Source organism: Chenopodium album, chromosome 20 (genome assembly GCF_948465745.1).
Source record: "Chenopodium album chromosome 20, dcCheAlbu1.1, whole genome shotgun sequence".
Classification (NCBI taxonomy): domain Eukaryota; kingdom Viridiplantae; phylum Streptophyta; class Magnoliopsida; order Caryophyllales; family Amaranthaceae; genus Chenopodium; species Chenopodium album.
Window position 1 is genome coordinate 37497528 of NC_137853.1, and position 20726 is coordinate 37518253.

The following is a 20726-nucleotide window of genomic DNA, read 5'->3' on the forward strand; positions in this document are numbered from 1 at the left end:
ACTTATTTTTATTGAACTGAAATTATTTTTACTTAATATTATTTTTTTAAGGTGAAAAGAACAGGGCCTAAGAATAGTCAATAGATTGAGAATTTTAAATTTTTTTAATTTTTTATTTCTAACATGGGATTTTGTTTCTAGAAGATAAATTATTATGGAGGATAAGAAATGGATAGAATCCTACTTATATTAACTTATTAAGCTATTATTCATTTCAATTTCTATGCATTGCAATTTTGACGATGAATATTTAGGACGTCTAGAAGCAATTTGCAAACAATGTTAGTTGAATTGTGGTGTTGGACCTAAATTGTTTGGTATTTTGGGCTACACGGTCAACTGTATTATATTGACCAGGCCAGCTATTACATTGACCTGAAATAACATAAATTGACCGCAAAGAGAATTACACCGTCTCGTTTTTAATTTACTAAGATTAATGATGCCAACACTATTGTATGTAGCTTACTGACAAAATTATAATCTAATCTAATTTTTAGTCGATGTTTATACTTGTAGTAAGTTTACTTATGGTGAAATTAAGTACAAGCTTTGTTTACTGGCTTCAAATCCCACACATCTTCGCTTTCCTTAGTTATTAGACTAACCATCCGACTTACTTTCTTCCTTGTATAATTATACGAACTTTCTTTCTTATTATAATAATGTTCTTTGGTCTCTAGGTATTGGACAAAAAATAATACATTTTAAATAATTGGGAACTAAAAATCAAGATATATCGAACAAGACCTTACATGATCGAGTACTTACTTTTTTTCGTATATATATACACACACATTGAGTAAACCTAGAATTTTCTCCTTAATAATTTTTTTCTTTTTGTTCTATATACTAATAATTGGTTACATCCGTTAACAAATACCGTAGAAATAAGAGTGATCAAAGATAATTAATGCATATTTTTTTAGTTTTATATAATGTAATAATTGTATATTCATAAATTGTACTATTTTTACAAAAGAGAATGGTTCAAGTACTACGTAATCGTAAATTCACTAAATCACTACACGCAACAGCATGATGCATAGTATAACCTACATGGATCATATGGTTTCAAACAAAAGCACATGTATTATCTTCATTTCCTTAAACGTTAATACGTACTTTGTATTTAATTATAAATCCACAATGCATAATAGACAAACATGCAGTTGTAAATTTGCTAAAAAGAACATGTAACAGAAAATATAATGTGCATCGTCCTCTCAAGTGTAGTATATAAACTTTACGCTTTTTCAAGAGAGAATAATAACACGATCCACTAAAAGTAATGGAAAAATCAAGCTTAGCCATATTGGCAACATTGACAAGAAATTAAAAGTGAAAAAACTGTATGCACTAAATGTAGTTTCCCACTAGGAATTTCTCAATTCCACTAAGAGAGATTTTGCACTTTTATCAATCACAAATTCCTAATCAATCTTAGGTATGTAGTAGTACCTTCTTATGGTATTAGTAGCACCCGAAATAATTGTGAATTTAAGCGGGTAACAACGATATATTTTTCTAGATTGGGTTTCTTACTTTCATGAGTTTCACGTCACTTTTTTTTTTTTTTTTCCTTTCACTTTCATTCCCATGTACTTAACGTATCAAATGCTTTTAGGCTGTCTGAAAGTGAATGATAAAATTAAAGTTAATGGCCCCCTACACCATTTAATTTTCGATTAAGACTCCCCTTTACCTTTATGACTTTACTTCTTTTTCCTAATTTTTTTGTGCCATATATGAGGCGAGAGTAAAAATAAAAATGTTCGTTATATTATTGTAGAAAGACTTGTATTTATAAAAATGGGGTAACTTTTTTAAGAATAAGAAGAATTTTTTTTGTTTTGTCATTTTCTTTCCGGTTGTTTTGTCATCTTTAGAATGTTAATTGATGTTCTTTTATAACATTTGGTAACTTAAAAATTATATTTTTGAAAAATATGATAAATTATATTTTTGAAAAATATGATACCTTGAATATATGATGCTAGTTTGGTAACATGTAAACAAGTTTGTGTTTAGTAACGTAGATACTAATTCCATTTTTAACAATGCTAAATAATGTTGCACCTTTTTCTATCAAATTATTTTCACTTTCTGAGATCAAATTAAATGACTTTTGTTTAATTATATAAATCCTTTTTATATTCTTATATTCTTTCTTTCATTTCTTTTTCTACCACTTTTTTCCCCTTTATTAATTGCTAGGGTTTTTTTTCCTACCTTTTTACCCGGCCACTTATAGTCCACAAAGAAAGAAGGAAGATGTAATGAACTTTCTTCATTTCTTTGGCATCTTTAGATAATCTCCATTGATCTAGGTGCCAATTTCTTCAAGAAAAATGTAAGCCAAAAGAAAGAAATAAATAACAAATGTATACACTACGTATAAATATCATAATTGTCAATTTATTTACTTTTTACAAAAACAAACAAACAAACAAACAAAAAAAAAAAAAAAAAAAAAAAAAAAAAAAAAAAAAAAAAAGCAGTGATTAATGTTTAATTTCAAATAAGGAAGCTTCTTATCGAAAGATGGCCGAGATGAGAGCGACTACCAGTAGTGTAAATTGATTCAACATTAACTCAAGACTCGTACTTTATATTAGTAAAGTAAAATATCTTTAATAATGTATGTGCAAGCTCATTATCTTCTATCTACGGATATCACTATCAAAATCTAGATAGTATAACTTGTGACATCCAAGTTCAATCCCACCTAATACGAATGATGCTATATGTATTTCTAGATGATCCAAGTAATTTTCTTCTTATTTTATCTGAAAAGACCCGCTTTAATTTGTCTGACATTGACGTTGTGGATACACCACCTAGGCACCTACCTAAAAAGAAAGGCAAGAATATAAACCAAATTTTATTTATTTAATGGGTTATGATATACGAAGTATGTAGTTTTTAGGAACTTAGAGCTACAAATAATGAAATAAACCATAAATATATAGGAAGGTCTTGGCTTAGGGTTATGTGTAACATTTTCCTTAATGTAATAATTAGTGAGGTCTCGGCTTAGTGACTCAATCAAACCAAATATATGCTCCATATATTACTATTATTATTACTGATATTATCGTTATTATTATTACCATAAAATCATGTTTATTCTTTTTTCATATGTATATACGAAGTATATATACACTTTATATTAATATTAATTTTTTTTTAGAAAAAAATGCATATAGCTACAAGTCATCTTTAAGGTAATGGGATCTAACTTTGATATTTTCTTTCAACACATTATGACTACGAAGAACTTGAAAAGCATGCCTAGTACCAATCAGCTTGCATTATCTATGGTTAAATTCAGGGGTTAAAGACTTTTAATTCCCTAAGAGTTAATAGATAATGTTTTTTTTTTTTTTTACTCATACTTTTCTTATCTTTTCTTTTTGTTTCTAAGTGCATTTTATGCCTTTTGTCATAGTCGCTATAAGTAGGAGCTCTTTTATTTTTAGGATTAGAAGCAATGAGTGATTTAGACGATATTTTGGATAGTTGCATCGTTTTTATTTGACTAGTACACAACTATTGTGAATTACTTCGTGTATTAATGTTTTTGTTGGTCTTTTTGAAGAAATTTAAATTAATACTTGATGATGTTTTTTGTTTTAAAAATCATTATTGTGCATATCTTAAACAATGATTATTGTGGAATTTTTCATTGATAAGGTATTCTTGTATGCAATATGCATAACAACGCACCCAACATTATAGTTGATGTTATTGTAGTAGAATTCACTCATTTAGGTAGGTCTTGTTATTCACTTCTCTCACGCATGCACCCTATAAGCTAGGATTTGATCACATTTATTGAACTGAACTGGTTGGAGCTGACATGAACTGAATTTAATAGAGCTGAAATGAATATTTTATGAGAGAAGGAAATTAGAAGCTGAATTGAGCTGAACTGAACTGAACTGAAATTAAGCTGAAGTGAACAGACCCTTAGTGTACTCATATAGGTTAATTTTACCGACAATCTAACACAAAGTATATACCTATGTACAAAGACTATTGTATACAAGTATATCTATTTAAGTTTAATATTCAAATGCGAAAAATGTGATATATATATATATATATATATATATATATATATTTTAAGTATATTCTCATACGAGTATTAATTAAACGTAATCATAAGAAGAAGATTATTACATTTAATAAATGGAACATTAAACTTTATTTTTCCATCTTTCGCTATTATACATCAATTGGTTAATCAATAGGGAAAGGGGAAGTGGAAAGTCCAAATCAAGACAGCTAAATATTTATTAGAGATAATTAGTTTAGTACTGTAATTAGGCAGCCCTTTTTAAATTTATCTCACCCACTTTTGTGGATGAAGATATTCTTAAAAAATTACTATTCTTTTACTTTCACTACTACAACTTTTTTTAAAAAAAGCCTGGTTTAGAAAATTCCACTATAGAAACTAGTTTAATATCACATCGTATGCCCATATTTTAGGTAACAGTTGGAGATAATGATGTAATCAAAATTGAATTTATCCATACTTTTTAAATTATAGCTCAGTTGGACATGTTCGATAAAATTAGATGTTGTAAAACCTGTGATACTTGGTGTCTTGGTCCTAAGTACATGCAAGTTATTAGAGCTTGATGCAATGGAAGTGTTTCATACAAACTAGCAGCTGAAGTTGTAAATAAATTTGTAAGGATTTTAAGACTCACATTTAAACGTCATATAGTTATTGTTTGCCTTTGTGTAATATAGGAGGTTAATTTAACAATCTTAACATAAATTAGACATGAGGCAAAGGAAATTTTGGAAGTGTTAAAATTTTAACATAGTATTGCAGTTTCCTTACTTTCAAAGTTGAAAATCTGTTGAACTCAAAACTTCATAAACAAATACGTACTCAGATCAAATAAACAAAATTAAACCATGTATAGTAAGATTACATTAACAATTTTGGCATTTTCATGCATCATTTTTCATTTTTTTATTATTCGGCTTTCATAAAAAACAAGTAAGATCTTGAATATTTACATTCGAATATAGTAATACTCGTCAACAACAACTGAAGTCATCCCAAAATTTGCCTACAACCAACCCAAAACTCCCAAATATTTACCGCTACCCACCACCATACATCAACGTAACTATTAATTCCGGACAAAACTTAAAAAGGTCGAACCGTCCGACTAATCCCATTCACATTAGCAAAAAACCCAACAAGATCTTGACGGTACGGTAAATACGACTTCATCTTTCCCGCTTCCACGCCACTTTTCTTCCTCCCTCCAACCACCACCGTCTTCTCTCTCCTCCTCCCATCTCCGCCACCACTACCACCACCGAAACCGACACCGATACTTTTATGATTATTCGAGGGTGTCAAAAAGACGAAAGTATCCTTCCCATCACTATTACTCCTATGTAACAAATCTCTAAACCTCCACCTTTTAGAAGACCCCGTTGATTTACTCTTCTTCTTCATCATCAACACCTCTTCCTTCTTCTTTGGGGTCCACACGCAGTACGTTCCTGGTGGGACCCCTTCTAGATCATCGGCTTCCGATGACGAACACGATGCGGCCCCATTCCCGCTCGTTTCCCTCTCCTCCAACAGCTTCCGCAGCGGTACGCGGATGGTTGTTGGAGGAGGAGTTTTAGTCGAAAAACCACAACTATTATCGCCGTAAACTAAATCGGTGTTGAACACTGGAAACATCGGTTTTATTTGACCGTTGTCGAAGATCTCATCGGCTGAAATTGGGGATGAGTTCTCTTCCCCTGTTAAAATCGCAAACTCGAATTCACTCTCTTCTTCTTCATCTTCTTCATCATCGTCATCGTCATCGTCATCGTTATCGTTATCGTCATTGTTGTTGTTGTCGTTTTGGGGTTGGACGGTGTCGTTTAAAGGGGTATTATGATGAAACGCGTCGTTGAAGGTGACGGAGGAGTAATAATCATCATCAAACGGGTCGTTTTGAGATAAATTGAGCTCCTTAACAACACGAGCAGCAATATCAGCGATGTTTTCGGAGGAGTAAGAAGTGAAACTGGGTGATTGAGAGGCGAGTGAGAATGACGCGCCGCCGCTAATAGTTGGATGCATTTTTGTGGTCATTTTTTTTAGGAGAGAGGAAATGGGAAAATAGGGAGATTAATTTTTGAAAGGATTTGGGTGGGTAAAGTGGGGGTTTTATAGAGGGTTGGTGGATGAGAGAGAAAATGAAAAAGGTGAGGACGGCATCAATGACGCGAGACAACAAGCCAAGCTAAGCTATGATGAAATTGTTAAAATTATTACGCGGTTATTAAGCTAAGAGAGGTGGAATTTAGAACGGCTAACCAATAATATTCAATGATTTCCTAGTTTTAGTAATGTACCAAATAATTTACTACACTCGGGTTGTGTCAATTCTCATATGTTTAATTACGGTTTTGTTTATCTTACTTTACCTATTTTACAAGGAGTATATTTAATTCAGGGAGAACGAATTGAAATGTGTAGTAAAGATTAATTAGGATTATACAAATTTAAATTACAATTACGAATACGATAAATATTGATAAGTTTGGATAAAGTAAAAAATAGTTGAATATAAGCTATTTACTACGCCGTTTTGAAATAGTTCCAACACTTATTTGGACATGTAATTTTGAGTGATAATGACCTAGTCTTATTGTGTTCGATCAATGAATAAATAGACCAATAACCTATTCTGTTGTCTCCAATAATATGCGATATTAAACAGTTTCAATAGTAATTGCCTAATTGGAAGTTATCTAAAATGAGTTACAACCTAATGACCTATATATGGATATTTTGGATAGGATAAGCTAAACAAATTTGGTAGATAAATTAATGGGGGCAAGCAATGATTAATTTTGTGAATTATGTTTATTATGGAGGATAAATTGTTCAAAAGTTTAAACTTTTTGCTTGTTTTTGCGATATATTTTTTATATACTTTGGGCCGGTTTAATTTAAGGAGAACGAAATGTGTATAAAGATTGATTAGGATTAGGATTAAGCAAATTTTAATTGCAATTACGTATACAATAAATTTTGATAAGTTCGGATAAAGTAACAATTAGATGAATATAGCTCACCCTATATGCAATATACTATGCCGTTTTGGAATAGTTCGAACACTTGGACATGTAATTTTGAGTGATAATGACCTAGTCTTATTGTGTTCGATCAATGAATAAATCGACTAGTAACCTATTTTGTCGTCACCAAAAAATATGCGACGTTAGACAGTTTCAATAGTCATTGGAAGTTATCTGAAATGAGTTATTACCTAATGACCTATTTATGTATATTTTGGATAGGATAAGCTAAGCAAATTTGGTAGATAGATAAATGGGAGCAAGCAATGAATAATTTTGGATAGGGCATATCAAACAAACTGTGGAAAGGAAAGGAAAATATCCGATCCAAACTCATGTGAATTCTGTATATTATGGAGGTTAAATTAGTCGAAAGTTAAACCGTTTTGTTTTCTCAATTTGGGGCATAATCTGATTTTCTAAACTGAACTGATTGAAGCTGAACTGAACTGAACTGAACTGAATTGAATTGAGCTGAAATGAATTGTTTATGAGAGAAGGAAATTAAGCGCTGAGCTGATTTGATTGGAACTGAGCTGAACTAAACTGAATTGAAATTAGGCTGAAGAGAACAAGCCCCTATTCTTTATATACCTTGTATGTGTTATTTTTACATGGAATAAAATTTTTAAGGAAAATACTATACATACTTCTAGGAGCTATGTATAAGAAATTGAAAGATTGAGAAAAATATTAATAAATTAATTAATTAATTAATTATACTGATTTGCATATCATGCATTTCTCAATATTTAATCTTTAAAGTTTGTTATGTTTTGTTGGAATTTTCGAGTCTAAATCTCGATAGGTAAAGAGTACAAATTATAAGAATAGTATGATAAAAGATCAATATTACAATTTACAAATGGTCTAATGTTGAAGCTAAGTTTATTGTATTATTAATAAGAAATCCTAGTAGGAGTACAATTTTCCGAAGAGTGTGTAAGGCAAGTTGCAAGAGTTACTTTTAGAAGTAGACGTCTTAATCATCATCATATGCAAACTCCAAAACATATTGCTTCGTTTATACGGTGACACGTGGGGTTGAGATATGAGAATCAATTTGGGTGGGAGGGGAAGAGAGGATGATTAATTGATTATTGATTAGGTTAGAAGTTGAATGTGCAAGGTGTAACTATTAAGGTTTATTTAATTTTATTTAATTAAATATAATTAATTTAATAACTAATAAGGGAGATATTCACATTATGTGTGAACAGAGTTTTCTTTGTTTTGGTGATCCATCTAGAACATTTGCAGAACGTTATGTTTGTATCAACTTTTTACTTTTATTTTACTTGCCACTTGTTCAAGAATCATGTAGTTATCTTAACATTTCTTTTCTTTCTCATTACTTGTATTATTTATACCAATTTTACAAATGTATTTTCCACTATTATCCTTTCAAAATCGTTAGATCGCTAATAAAAGGATATATTAGTGAGCACGATAGAGATGTATGTAAAAATGGAGATAAAATAAATCCATATGTTATAAATTGAATAACCAATGACAAATAAATATGGCATATATTCATGTGCAAATAAATTGTATTTTTAGAATATATAGGGAATGTTAATTGTATCATTTTGTGCTCGATGCTCATAATTTAAGTCCATTCCATGCGCACGGAATATGATAAGAGTCGCTGAAGAGGAGTACAAGTATTATAATAGGTTAAATTAATCTTGAAATCATTTGCATATTTCACATAACTGCCTAGGGTTAATTAACAATAAATTATTTCTTATTCGAGATAAATAAGAAAGGGGTTTGAAAAATAATGAATTTGATTGGATTTGTGGAACTAACATTCATTAGAAATTCATACTCATATAAGTAAAAGATTTAGTTAATAATTCTACATGAGAAGGAAGATGGATATACCTAAAGCATATCAATTTAAACACATGCAATTGAATGGTTTACATCAATGTGGTTGCAACTTGTAAAAGTAGTAATGTAATAGCGAGTAAATTAGATAGCCAGGGCAATTCCAACAGAGCCCAACAAAAGCCATAAAGCCATTGAAACTACTTAGGTGTGCAATTATGTGGGTGGTTAGGTGGAATGTGAGCTATTGAACCATGTTCATCTATTATCATCATCCATAAATAATGGAAATGTTTATTTTTATTATTATTATAAAAAATATCACCCATAACTAGCTAATTAAAATCATTACTTGATGAGTATCACTGATATGACTATTTTAAAGCAAGTAGGTGAAAGAATTCATGTGAGTTGGAGATTATTCAGTATTCCACGTGGGTTCAAGTATTTCACATACTAGCTAGAATTAACTAAATACAAGTTTACAACAACAATATTATAGGTGCAATCAAATCCACAACTTGTTTGTTCGGTGAAAAATAAATTTGATTGCTGTCTCCAACACATACAAGTTTAGAGAGAAAAGATTAACAATTACTCGTAATATTTATTGATTAATTTCACTTTACAAAATATATTTAATGCTTATATACAGTCGGGATTCGGACTTGGGAGGTATAGAGAGCAATAGAGCATTATATGTATGTTGCAAATAGGTGGTTGTTTAGAGGTAGTATGTGATCAAGGTTCGATGAACGGACAACAAAAGAAATCCGTAATAACTAACGCAACATAAGTTAATCATGATGCATGGGATTGGACGGTGAGCTGGCCACTAAATTTAATTTTACATGAAACTCGTAAATGGCTGCTACATTAAGCTTACCTACAATTGAAGGGCATGTCACACGTGTGATGCCAATTGGCCTAACACTTGTAAATCTGTAATGAATGAATAATTCATTTGATCTCCTACTACTATAACTATATTGTATATATCCTGCGAGTTATGGAAATAATAGGTAATGAAAATTTAGAGCTGTCAGTTTCTGACCCGAACCGTTAAACCCGACTGTTTCGAACCGATCCGAAAAGGAACTGAACTGTTTAAAACCCATTTTTTGGAAACCGAAAACTGACCCGACCCAATTTTTTCCAAACCGAAACTGAACTAAACCGAATTTGTGCAAACCGTTACTAACCCGACCCGTTATCAAGCCAAACCGTTACAACCCGAAACTGAAAGCAACCCAAACCGATTACGTTTAAACCCGATAGTAACCCGACCCGTTTTAAACCGAAAACCGTTAAAACCCGATAAAAATCCGATAAACCTAAATCGTTCCAACCCGTAACCCGTTGTGACCGAACCGGTTATAATCCGTAACCCGTTGTGACCGAACCATTTACAACCCGTAGCCCGTTATGACCAAACCGTTTAAAACCTGTAACCCGTTATGATTGAGTCATTTACAACCTGTTACCCAATATGTTTATGATCTAATCTGTTTCAACCCACTACTCGATAAACCCAACTTATTTATGACTTGACTTGATTATAACATGACTCGTTCCTACCCATTATCTGACTAATTCGACTCGATAATCATCCGACTCAATTTTAACCCGATATGATTTTGATTAGAAACCCGTTTCAAATTGGGTAAACTCGTTTTCAAACCAACCAAGTTCAATCTAAACCGATTATAACCGAAACAATAATGGTTGGACCCGATTTCACCCGATCTATTTTGAACCGAAACCCATTTTCGAACCGACCCAGTTAAACCCAAACTGATTATGACCCGAACCAATTACGACCCGTCCTGATTAAGACCCGAACTGTTTTTAACCGAAACCCACATTAAATGGGCTAAACCCGTTTTCAAACCGACCCAGTTCAACCCAAATTGATTATGACCCGAACCGACTAGAACCCGACCCGATAAGGACCCGATCCGAATAGAAACTGCAATTAAAAAAACCAAACCGAACTGACCCGATAATTTTCAAAACCGACCCAAACCGACCCGCTTATTATTTCAATCCGTTATAAACCGACCCGTTATAACCCGAAACTGATAAACCCAACCCAAACCCGAACTGTTTAACCGAATTGACACCCCACTAATGCTCAATTGTTGTTCAATGTGTGAGACCAAATGAACCACCACGTACGCGTATTGGATAAGATGGTAAAGAATTAAAAATAGGGAAAATGTCAGAATAGTCAAGCATTTCTAGATCAATAAAAGTTTCAATTTCGAATTTGAGTATTGAGAATACAAAAATGTTGCTATGGAGAAATTCAGTGTTCCCTTTAAACTAAGGAATAAATTAAATATGAATTTTTATTCGTTATATTAGGATTAATTTATATGTCTACTACATACCAACATCTACTACTCAATAAAACAATTATTGAGTAATTAAAGCAATCATTATTTTTTAGCTAGGTGGACACCAAATTAAGGTATTCAAAAAATTGACTTGTAAAATAGAATTAAAGTTATTTGAAAACTTGGTTTAAAAAAAAAAAAAAAAAAAAAAGTTATTTGAAAACTTTACTCATTATTTTAAAAATTAATTAAATATATTTTTTTTGAAATCAAATTAATTAAATATATATAGCTAAAGATTGAGGATCTGTTAAAATCTTATTGTATTTTTTATTATATAATTATTTTGATTGGGTGATTTATTGTTGTTAGAGGATTATTGCTCAGATTCTCTCCATATTTATTTCATGGAGAGTTAATTTTCATTTTTTTTGCAATTTTTAAAAGCCATTTTAAGCAGCTCACAAAATCAAATAAACTATTTGGAATATTATTTGTTGCTAACATGAGATGCATTTTCCTAAATGCAAGGATGAGCAGCTCATAAGGCTATGAAAATGTCAAAGTCAATGAAAAATGCCAAATCTTTGTCCCCAAGAAATTCTTATAACTTGGCCAAAAAGATTTGTGATGTTAATAGGTTAATTATTTATTAATATATTTGTCATGCATTTTGCCAAACCAATAGAATAATTGAAAAACATTACTTAGAAATCTTATCGTTTACCTAATAATTATATTTGACGGCTATAGGTTTGACCTTTCTAGAAGATCGTTTTAAAATTGAAAGGAACATATGTGAAGTGTGAAGAATAAATCCGCAACCAAATAAACGAGAGGGATGTTAAGGAATTAAGCGACCACCTACTAGTCTTTTCAAACCATATATACTTCACAAGTTTTGAGTCAATTCTACACGAGTTTATAGTATAACACCTTTTAAAGACTAATTTGGCTATTAACATGCTTCCTCCGTTCCTTAATTAGAAACCTACTTCTCTCTATTATGTGAGTAATAAATGAAGGAAATATGAATTTAATTAAGGGACTAAAGGAGTAGTTAGACGACGGATACATATACTCGAGAAAATGTACTGTTCCTTTAATTTGTAGGACGAGGATTGGGATTTGGGTTGGCACTCCAACAACATACTTCGTATTATTGATTGCTTAATGTAAAGCCTACAATATTGCAATCATCTATATTATTGATTATATTTGTATAATACTTTGTATATTGATAAGTGAACAAAAGATATTCTCAATCGATCTATAAACATTATTGTACTATCAAATTTCTGTATAGCAATACGAGTACATACGAAGTACAAAATTAATCAATAAGTGAACAAATTAAACCATTCTAAAGTTACACATAAACAACAAAATTAAGTATAAACTAGATATTTAATATCTTGTGTCAAGTCTTGCAGAATAGGTGTTGATCCATTCTAGGTCAAAAAGAACTTATGATTTTAAGGATGTCATTAACAATATAATAACCCAATTATGTCATGGATTAAGTAGACCACAGGTCCACAGTATAATTAATTTTCATGTTGATGCCATACATAGACAAGTTTCCTACATTCCCATTTGTCCATTTATAGATGATTCACACTCACACCTTTGTGTTCAAAAGTCAAACAACTAATTAGCCCCAAAATGGGCAATTATCCCTGAGTATACAAGTGTGGTTTGCAATACAAGTGTTGTTTATATATATTGGTTTGAGAAAAGGCAATATGCCAACATTTGGGCTAAAGGCGTTATCTCCTTGGCCCAACTCAATATGAAGTTGGATTCCCCAACAAGTGGGCTAAAGGCCAAAGCGTTATCTCCTTGGCCCAATTCAATATGAACTTGGATTCGGCTTTAATTAATTAATTTAATGGCATTATTGTATGTTTGTATAATCTCTTCGGTGCCATTAAATATTTGTTGTAGAGATAAGTTGGTCATGTCGGGGGTGCCATGGTGAATGGTGCGGTGGTGCCGGAATCAAGAAGCCACTGGCCATGATGTTGGCGGTCGTTAGAGAGTAGGATGAGTTTGAGTGAAAAGGGAAGAGGGGAAAAGGTTTAGATCTTTCCTGCTCATTTACCATGTAAAGGTTATAATAGTATACTCATTAAATACTAGGAAGATTTGTAAAGAAGGTTCTTTTAAGAGGTCTTTTTGTTATAAAGGTACTTTTTTTAAAAAAAATGGGAAATTCTACACGGTGGCCTCAAAGATTTAGTTTTTGTACGTGGAAGACGAAATTTTTTCCAACTCTCTTAAGTGGCCCCAAGGTTTTGAAGAATTATGAATAGTGTCCAATTTTTTATATTTTGGCTAACTTTTTTAATTTTTGGTTAACCATAACTAATTAAAAATTTATTTAAAAAAAAAAAAAAGAAACACCAGCCAGCAGCCACCCACGGCAGTATGCACCTGCCGAACCCACCAGCCCGTCCATACCCCTCCCCCCAGTGCCGGCAACCCTTGCCGACAACCTTACCCCCTCATTTCCCTAGCAGCCCGACACCCCCACACTCATTTTTTTCCCCCACCACCACTACGACCCTATCTCCTCTCCTTCACTTTCTTCTTCTCTCTCCTTCGCCCTACGCCTCCCTCGTTCCACCCCTTCATCGTCGTCGGCTATCAATTTGGGCTAGGGTTAGGGTTTCAAGGGTGATGGTTGGGTTTCGAAAAGTTAATCTGGGTTTTCGAGTGGTTGGGTTTCAGAAGGTGGCTAAGTTTTGGGTGGTGGGTATTTTATAGGTGGCTAGGGTGTCGGTGTTGGCTGGCAGGGAGGAGGGGGTACTGGTTGGCGTTAGGGTTTCGAGTGTTTGGGGAGGGGCTGAACGCTACGGTGGTTTGAGAAGGGGAAGGGCGGGAGTTCGGGGTGGCGTCGACACTTAGGAGGGGTCTTGGCCGCGCCGACACTTATAATTTTTTGACCTTTTTTCACCCGAAAATAAAAATTGCCGAAATGTTTACCATGGTCCCTAATACCTTCCGAGAGTACAATTGGGTCGGTGGAACCATCCAATATGCCCCTAAACGGCCATTTTACCCGTTCACAACTTGTAGTGATTTCGTAAACTCAAGCCTACCACGGATGTTTATGACAACATATAATGATCATATGTGGTTTCAAACAGCATTATATGTCCCCAAAATGTATCCCTTAGAGTTTCCAGGCTTTTCGCGCACCGGACCCCAAAACCTCAAAATTTCCTCAAAAAGTGTGGACTATAGCCTTTAATTTTGTAATTTTTTTTACCTTCTTTCGCCCGTAAATAAATTTTGCCGAGATGTTAACCATGGTCCCTAATACCCTCCAAGAGTCCAATTGGGTCATAGAACCATATAATATGCCCTTAAACGGTCATTATACCCGTTCACAACTTGAAGTGATTTCGTAAAATCAAGCCTACCACGGACGTTTATGACAACATATAATGATCATATATAGTTTCAAACGAAATTATATGACCCCGAGATGTATCCTTTAGGGTCTCAAGGCTTTTCGCCACAGGCCCCTAATTCTCAAAATTTCTCAAAAAAGCGTGGATAATAACCTTCAATTTTGACATTTTTTCGTCCGGAAATAAAAATTACCAAGATGTTTACCATTGTCCCTAATACCCTCCGGGAGTCCAATTGGGACGGTGAAACCATACAATTTGCCCTTAAACGGTGATTTTACCAGTTCACAACTTGTAGTGATTTCGCAAACCCAAGCCTACCACGGACGTTTATGACAACATATAACTATCATATGTGGTTTCAAACGACATTATATGACTTTGAGATGTATCCCTTAGGGTTTCAAGGCTTTTCGCCACCGGGCCCCGAAACCTCAAAGTTCCTCAAAAAGCGTGGATTATAGCCTTCAATTTTGTATTTTTTTTTTACCTTTTTTCGCCCGAAAATAAAAATTGCCGAGATGTTTTCCATGGTCCCTAATATCCTCCGGGAGTCAAATTGGGTCGATAGAACCGTCTAATGTGCCCTTAAACAGTCATTTTACCCGTTCACATTTTGTAGTGATTGCGTAAACTCAACCCTACCACGAACGTTTATGACAACATAAAATGGTTTCAAACGGCATTATATGACCCCGAGATGTATCCCTTAGGGTTTCAAGGCTTTTCGCAACCGGGCCCTGAAACCTCAAAATTCCTCAAAAAGCGTGGATTATAGCCTTTAATTTTGTATTTTTTGACCTTTTTTCACCCGGAGATAAAATGTGCCGAATGTTTACCATGGTCCCTAATATCCTCCGGGAGTCAAATTGGGTCGGTGGAACCGTCCAATATGCCCTTAAACGGTCATTTTACCAGTTCACAACTTGTAGTGATTCCGTAAACTCAAGCCTATCACGAACGTTTATGACAACATACAATGATCATATATGATTGCAAACGGTATTATATAACCTCGAGAAGTATCCCTTAGGGTTTCAAGGTTTTTCGCAACCGGGCCCCGAAACCTCAAAATTTCCTCAGCATAGATTATAGCGCCTTCAGTTTTGTAATTTTTTGACCTTTTTTCGCCTAGAAATAAAAGTTGCCGAGATGTTTACCATGGTCACTAATATCCTCTGGAAGTCAAATCAGGTCGGTGGAACCATCCAATATGCCTTTAAACAGTTATTATACTCGTTCACAACTTGAAGTGATTTCGTAAACTCAAGCGTATCACGTACGTTTATGACAACATATAATGATCATATGTGGTTTCAAACGGCATTACATGACACCGAGATGTATCCCCTTGGGGCTCAACTTTTTTCGCCACCGAGCCCTGAAACCTCAAAAATTCCTCAAAAAGAGTGGATTATAGCCTTCGATTTTGTAACTTTTTGACCTTTTTTCACCCGGAAATAAAAATTGCCGAGATATTTACCATGGTCCCTAATATCCTCCGTGATTCAAATTGGGTCGGTGGAACCGTCTAACATGCCCTTAAACGGTCATTTTACCCGTTCACAATTTGTAGTGATTTCGTAAATTCTAGCCTACCACAGACGTTTATGACAACATATAATGATCATATATGGTTTCAGACGACATTATATGACCCTGATATGTATCCCTTAGAGTTTCAAGGCTTTTTGCTACCGAGCCCCGAAACCTCAAAATTCCTCTAAAAGCGTGGATTATATATAGCTTTCAACTTTGTATTTTTTTTACCTTTTTTTTTCCGGAAATTAAAATTGTCGAGATGTTTACCATGGTCCCTATTATCCTCCGGGAGTCAAATTGGGTCGGTGAAACCGTCCAATATGCCCTTAAACGGTCATTTTACTCGTTCACAACTCGTAGTGATTCCGTAAACTCAAGCCTACCACGGACGTTTATGACAACTTATAATGATCATATATGATTTCGAACGACATTATATGACCCAGAGATGCATCCCTTAGTGTTTCAGCGCTTTTCAATTTCGCCACCGGGCCCCGAAACCTCAAAATTCCATAAAAAGCGTGGATTATAGTTTTCAATTTTGTATTTTTTTGACATTTTTTCGCCCGGAAATAAAAATTTCCAAGATGTTTACCATGACCCCTAATATCCTCTGGGAGTCAAATTAGGTCAGTGGAACCGTCCAATATGCCCTTAAATGGTCATTTTACCCGTTCACAATTTGTAGTGATTCCCAAACTCAAGCCTACCACGGACGTTTGTGAAAACATATAATGATCATAATGGTTTCAAACGGGATTATATAACCCCGAGATGTATCCCTGAGGATTTCAAGACTTTTCGCCATCGGGCCCCGAAATCTCAAAATTTCGTAAAAAAACGTGGATTATAGCCTTTAATTTTGTAATTTTTTGACCTTTTTTCGCCCGGAAATAAAAATTGCAGAGATGTTTACTATGGTCCCTAATATCCTCCGGGATGCAAATTGGGTCGGTGGAACCGTCCAATATGCCTTTAAACGGTTATTTTTACTCGTTCACAACTTGAAGTGATTTGTAAACTCAAGCGTATCACGTACGTTTATGACAACATATAATGATCATATGTGGTTTCAAACGACATTATATGACACTGAGATATATCCCCTAGGGGCTCAACACTTTTCGCAACCGGGCCCTAAAACCTCAAAGTTTCCTCAAAAAGTGTGGATTATAGCATTCAATTTTGTAATTTTTTGACCTTTTTTCGCCCGAAAATAAAAATTGCCGAGATGTTTATCATGATCCCTAATACCCTCCAGGTGTTCAATTGTGTCGGTAGAACAATTCAATATGTCCTTAAACGGTCATTTTACCCATTCACAACTTGCATTGATTTCGTAAACTCAAGCCTACCACGTACGTTTATGACAAAATATAATGATCATATACGGTTTCAAACGGCAATATATGACCCCGAGATATATCCCCTAGGGTCTCAACACTTTTTACCACTGGGCCCCGAAACTTCAAAATTTTCTCAAAAAGTGTGGATTATAGGAGACCATTATCAATATAAAGTACCACGCGCAGTAGCCAAAGTACTAGTATTACAAACCATAATTATAGGTCGTCAAAGCCTAATTGATAAGAAACTAAAAAGAGAGAGAGATTCAACTATCGAATTCAATAATTAACGGAGTACAATTTAAAGTTTATAACAATGATAAGAAACTAACATTAACAAAATTATATAAGACCTATAATTTAAAGTAAAACTATCTATCATCTTCTCTCCCGTTGCCCACCATCGAAGTTCATCTAGCCACATTTTTTTTCTAGCGCTCTTAAACCTTTTTTCCATTTATAATCAAGTGTGTTTTTCATTCCCTGCAAACAAACAAACAAAAATATGTAAATTATAAAAGAAATCGTGAGCTTCGCAACTCTAAATAATAAATAATTTGCTTTATACCAATAATAATAATTTATTATACTTTGTATACAATATGCATTACAATATACAAATACAATACGGAGTATATCATAAGATTCATAACTCAGAAATCCTCGTACATATATTACATGTTCTTCTCCATACAATACAAAAATTTGCACTTGTTACTTAATGAGCCACGAATCTATTGAAGAATTAATGGCCTGTTTTGATTGACTGAATTGAGCTGAACTGAATATTTTATAAGAGAAGGAAAAATATATAGAAAACTGCATAGCTATATCTATAAATGCCTCGCGCGTTTCTGATGAGGAAACACTACCTTTGCTCCACAAAATTTGAGTATTCTGATCAAGCAATCGCTTCCAACACGTTGTTTGAGTATTTCTATAAAATCTTGACGTGATATCTTTCTTTCCTACAAAAATAAGCAATCATCTAAGAAAATTAGAACCAGAAAACAAACAATATAACCAAAAAAAAAAAAAAAAAAAAAAAACAAAGCAATATGTACCTTAAAATCCCTATGATGCTCAATAATCGAATCCATCTTGTGTGATGGCAAAAAATTGGACATTGCTGCTATCAAAGTTGAAAATGGCATCCAAAGAGAAGCTTCCGATTTTTTCCATATGTGCTTGTCCTTTGGAACTCCTAAAGAATAAATAAACCGCATGAATTAAAATGTCACAAATTCACAATTATAATTTGTTTCAACTTTCAAATCACTAACAAATATGCATAAGACGTAAAAATATAGTTTCGACGAATGAAAATCAATTATGATATGCATACGACATTTTAATAAAATTCGGTACCAATTGGATGTTGGTGTAGTATTAATTGGGACTACACTTGGTAGGGAGGACCTGTGTTCGATCCTCCGCAACAATAATTGGGAAGGGACTGGAACCTAACCACCCAAAACTGATCCGAATCCGGATTAGCCCAAAGGGTGAACCGGATAGAACACAAAAAAAAAAAAAAAAAAAATCGGTAATATATAATTAACAATCAATTACAATTTCAATTAGCAAATATCAATTCTAATCATTATTTTTCAATCAATGTATGAAAACTTGTACACTTCTTTGCCAATATAATGAAAACAAATTAACAATATTTAAAGAAGAAGAAAAGAGTGGGTCAATTGCTTACTCTCCAAGCATAGAACAGTCGTGAAAGAAACAACATATTCTGGCAAGATATGTGTATTCATCTTGTTACTCCAAACAAAATACTCCTTTGGCGAAACAACATCAACATCATCATCAGATTCATCACCCATATTTTCGACTAGAACTCGGCAAAGTAATGCATGTTTAAGCCCATCATCGTCCACAATACAATTTTGCACACTGCATAACATAAATTAATTCAATCAGTATTCAATGCAATATATAGATCAATATGCTTACATGAAAACTATTCACATAAACAAAAGTTTAAGCAATAATATGAATTATTTTATGTCATATATGGGTCTACGCCGTTTAAGGTTCTAAACTTTTTAACATGGAACACAGATATAAGTTCTTTTTTAACCCAATTAAGAATTACACAATCCAATTCAATTTAGCCCAGCAAAATATTGATTCGGAATATCAATTAAAACATAGTTATGCTAAAATCTAATCTATTTATGATTTTTGGCATATTTAAAGTATGTAAATATTGAATTTGAAAGCATTTAAGATTCACAAAGACAAGTTGTTACCTTTGAGCAAGAGAATTAAGGGGAGCTAAACATATCCCAGCACGATTACGAAATTGATGATGACCAAAACCATCAGAAACAATCCTTTGAATCTGTTCTCTTGAATCACAATACCAAGCATATTTCATGAAACTAGTAACACTACCGTCTTCATAATTGTTACTATTATTAATTCCCATTAATGCTTCGCGGTAATTATCAAAACTTCGAAACTTTGCTTGCTTGATGCGAGAATTTTTCCAATTCATAGTATGAATCGCAGCAATAGTTGTACAACTTTTGTTTTCATGATCATAATCAACCAAATTCGACAAAAACTTATGCCCAATAATATCAAAAATCGCGATATCTTCGTTCACCTTTAACAAATCTTTACCAAATAACGATCTTTCAATGTTGTCATTGCTTTCATCGTTAGATTCACCGCTAACACAACTTTCGCAATCCGAAAGTTGCTCATCATCATCGTAGAATAATTGAACTTCCTCAGCATCCATTGATGAAATATATATTTGTGGATAAAAACAGAAGTATTTGGTCGTTTAAAGTGTTAAACAAAATGTTACAAATTCTATAAAAGATATTGTGACATTGTTGTAGAATGGAACATATATATAGGCATGCATGCAATTCGAGTTTGACTTGGACGGTACGAGTAAGCATTTATATAAGGCGGTTATCGAACAGGAAACGTTGGGGCCACGTAAGTCGACATATATGACCGACTTTGATAATATTTCCTTTTTTGCGTAGATGTGTTGTACTTTGATAATATTTCCTAATTGTCGGATTATTTTTATTTATTTTTGTATAATAATTTACACGTCATTGATTAGGAGTTTTAATGTTCTACACTATATA

General features: G+C 33.3%; 2 protein-coding genes across 3 annotated transcripts; both read right to left on the minus strand.

Moving 5' to 3' along the window:
- Window positions 1-4924: 4924 nt before the first annotated feature.
- Window positions 4925-6151, minus strand: LOC145598669 (uncharacterized). Its single transcript, XM_081655049.1, has one exon. It carries the CDS (start codon window positions 6125-6127, stop codon window positions 5174-5176), a length of 954 nt encoding a protein of 317 aa, XP_081511175.1. The 5' UTR covers window positions 6128-6151; the 3' UTR covers window positions 4925-5173.
- Window positions 6152-17979: 11828 nt separating this feature from the next.
- Window positions 17980-20419, minus strand: LOC145599384 (putative inactive poly [ADP-ribose] polymerase SRO5). 2 transcript variants are annotated; one of them, XM_081655774.1, is made up of 5 exons: window positions 19866-20419; window positions 19307-19506; window positions 18663-18802; window positions 18471-18566; window positions 17980-18081 (listed from the first exon to the last, which is right to left on the minus strand). In XM_081655774.1, exons 1-5 carry the CDS (start codon window positions 20360-20362, stop codon window positions 18013-18015), a joined length of 1002 nt encoding a protein of 333 aa, XP_081511900.1. In that variant the 5' UTR covers window positions 20363-20419; the 3' UTR covers window positions 17980-18012. The 2 variants fall into 2 exon arrangements, with proteins under 2 accessions (XP_081511900.1, XP_081511901.1); XM_081655775.1 differs by lacking the exon at window positions 17980-18081 and having other exon boundaries at window positions 18356-18566; window positions 19866-20418.
- Window positions 20420-20726: the final 307 nt, after the last annotated feature.

Bases quoted from the DNA above. Each gene is read 5' to 3' on its own strand.
- LOC145598669 (XM_081655049.1), bottom strand. From the start codon at position 6,127: ATGACCACAAAAATGCATCCAACTATTAGCGGCGGCGCGTCATTCTCA.
- LOC145599384 (XM_081655774.1), bottom strand. From the start codon at position 20,362: ATGGATGCTGAGGAAGTTCAATTATTCTACGATGATGATGAGCAACTT. The intron at 19,507-19,865 runs GTAACAACTTGT...TATGTTATGCAG, and splicing joins CTTAATTCTCTTGCTCAAAG to TGTGCAAAATTGTATTGTGG. The intron at 18,803-19,306 runs GTAAGCAATTGA...TTTATTCTTTAG, and splicing joins GACTGTTCTATGCTTGGAGA to GAGTTCCAAAGGACAAGCAC.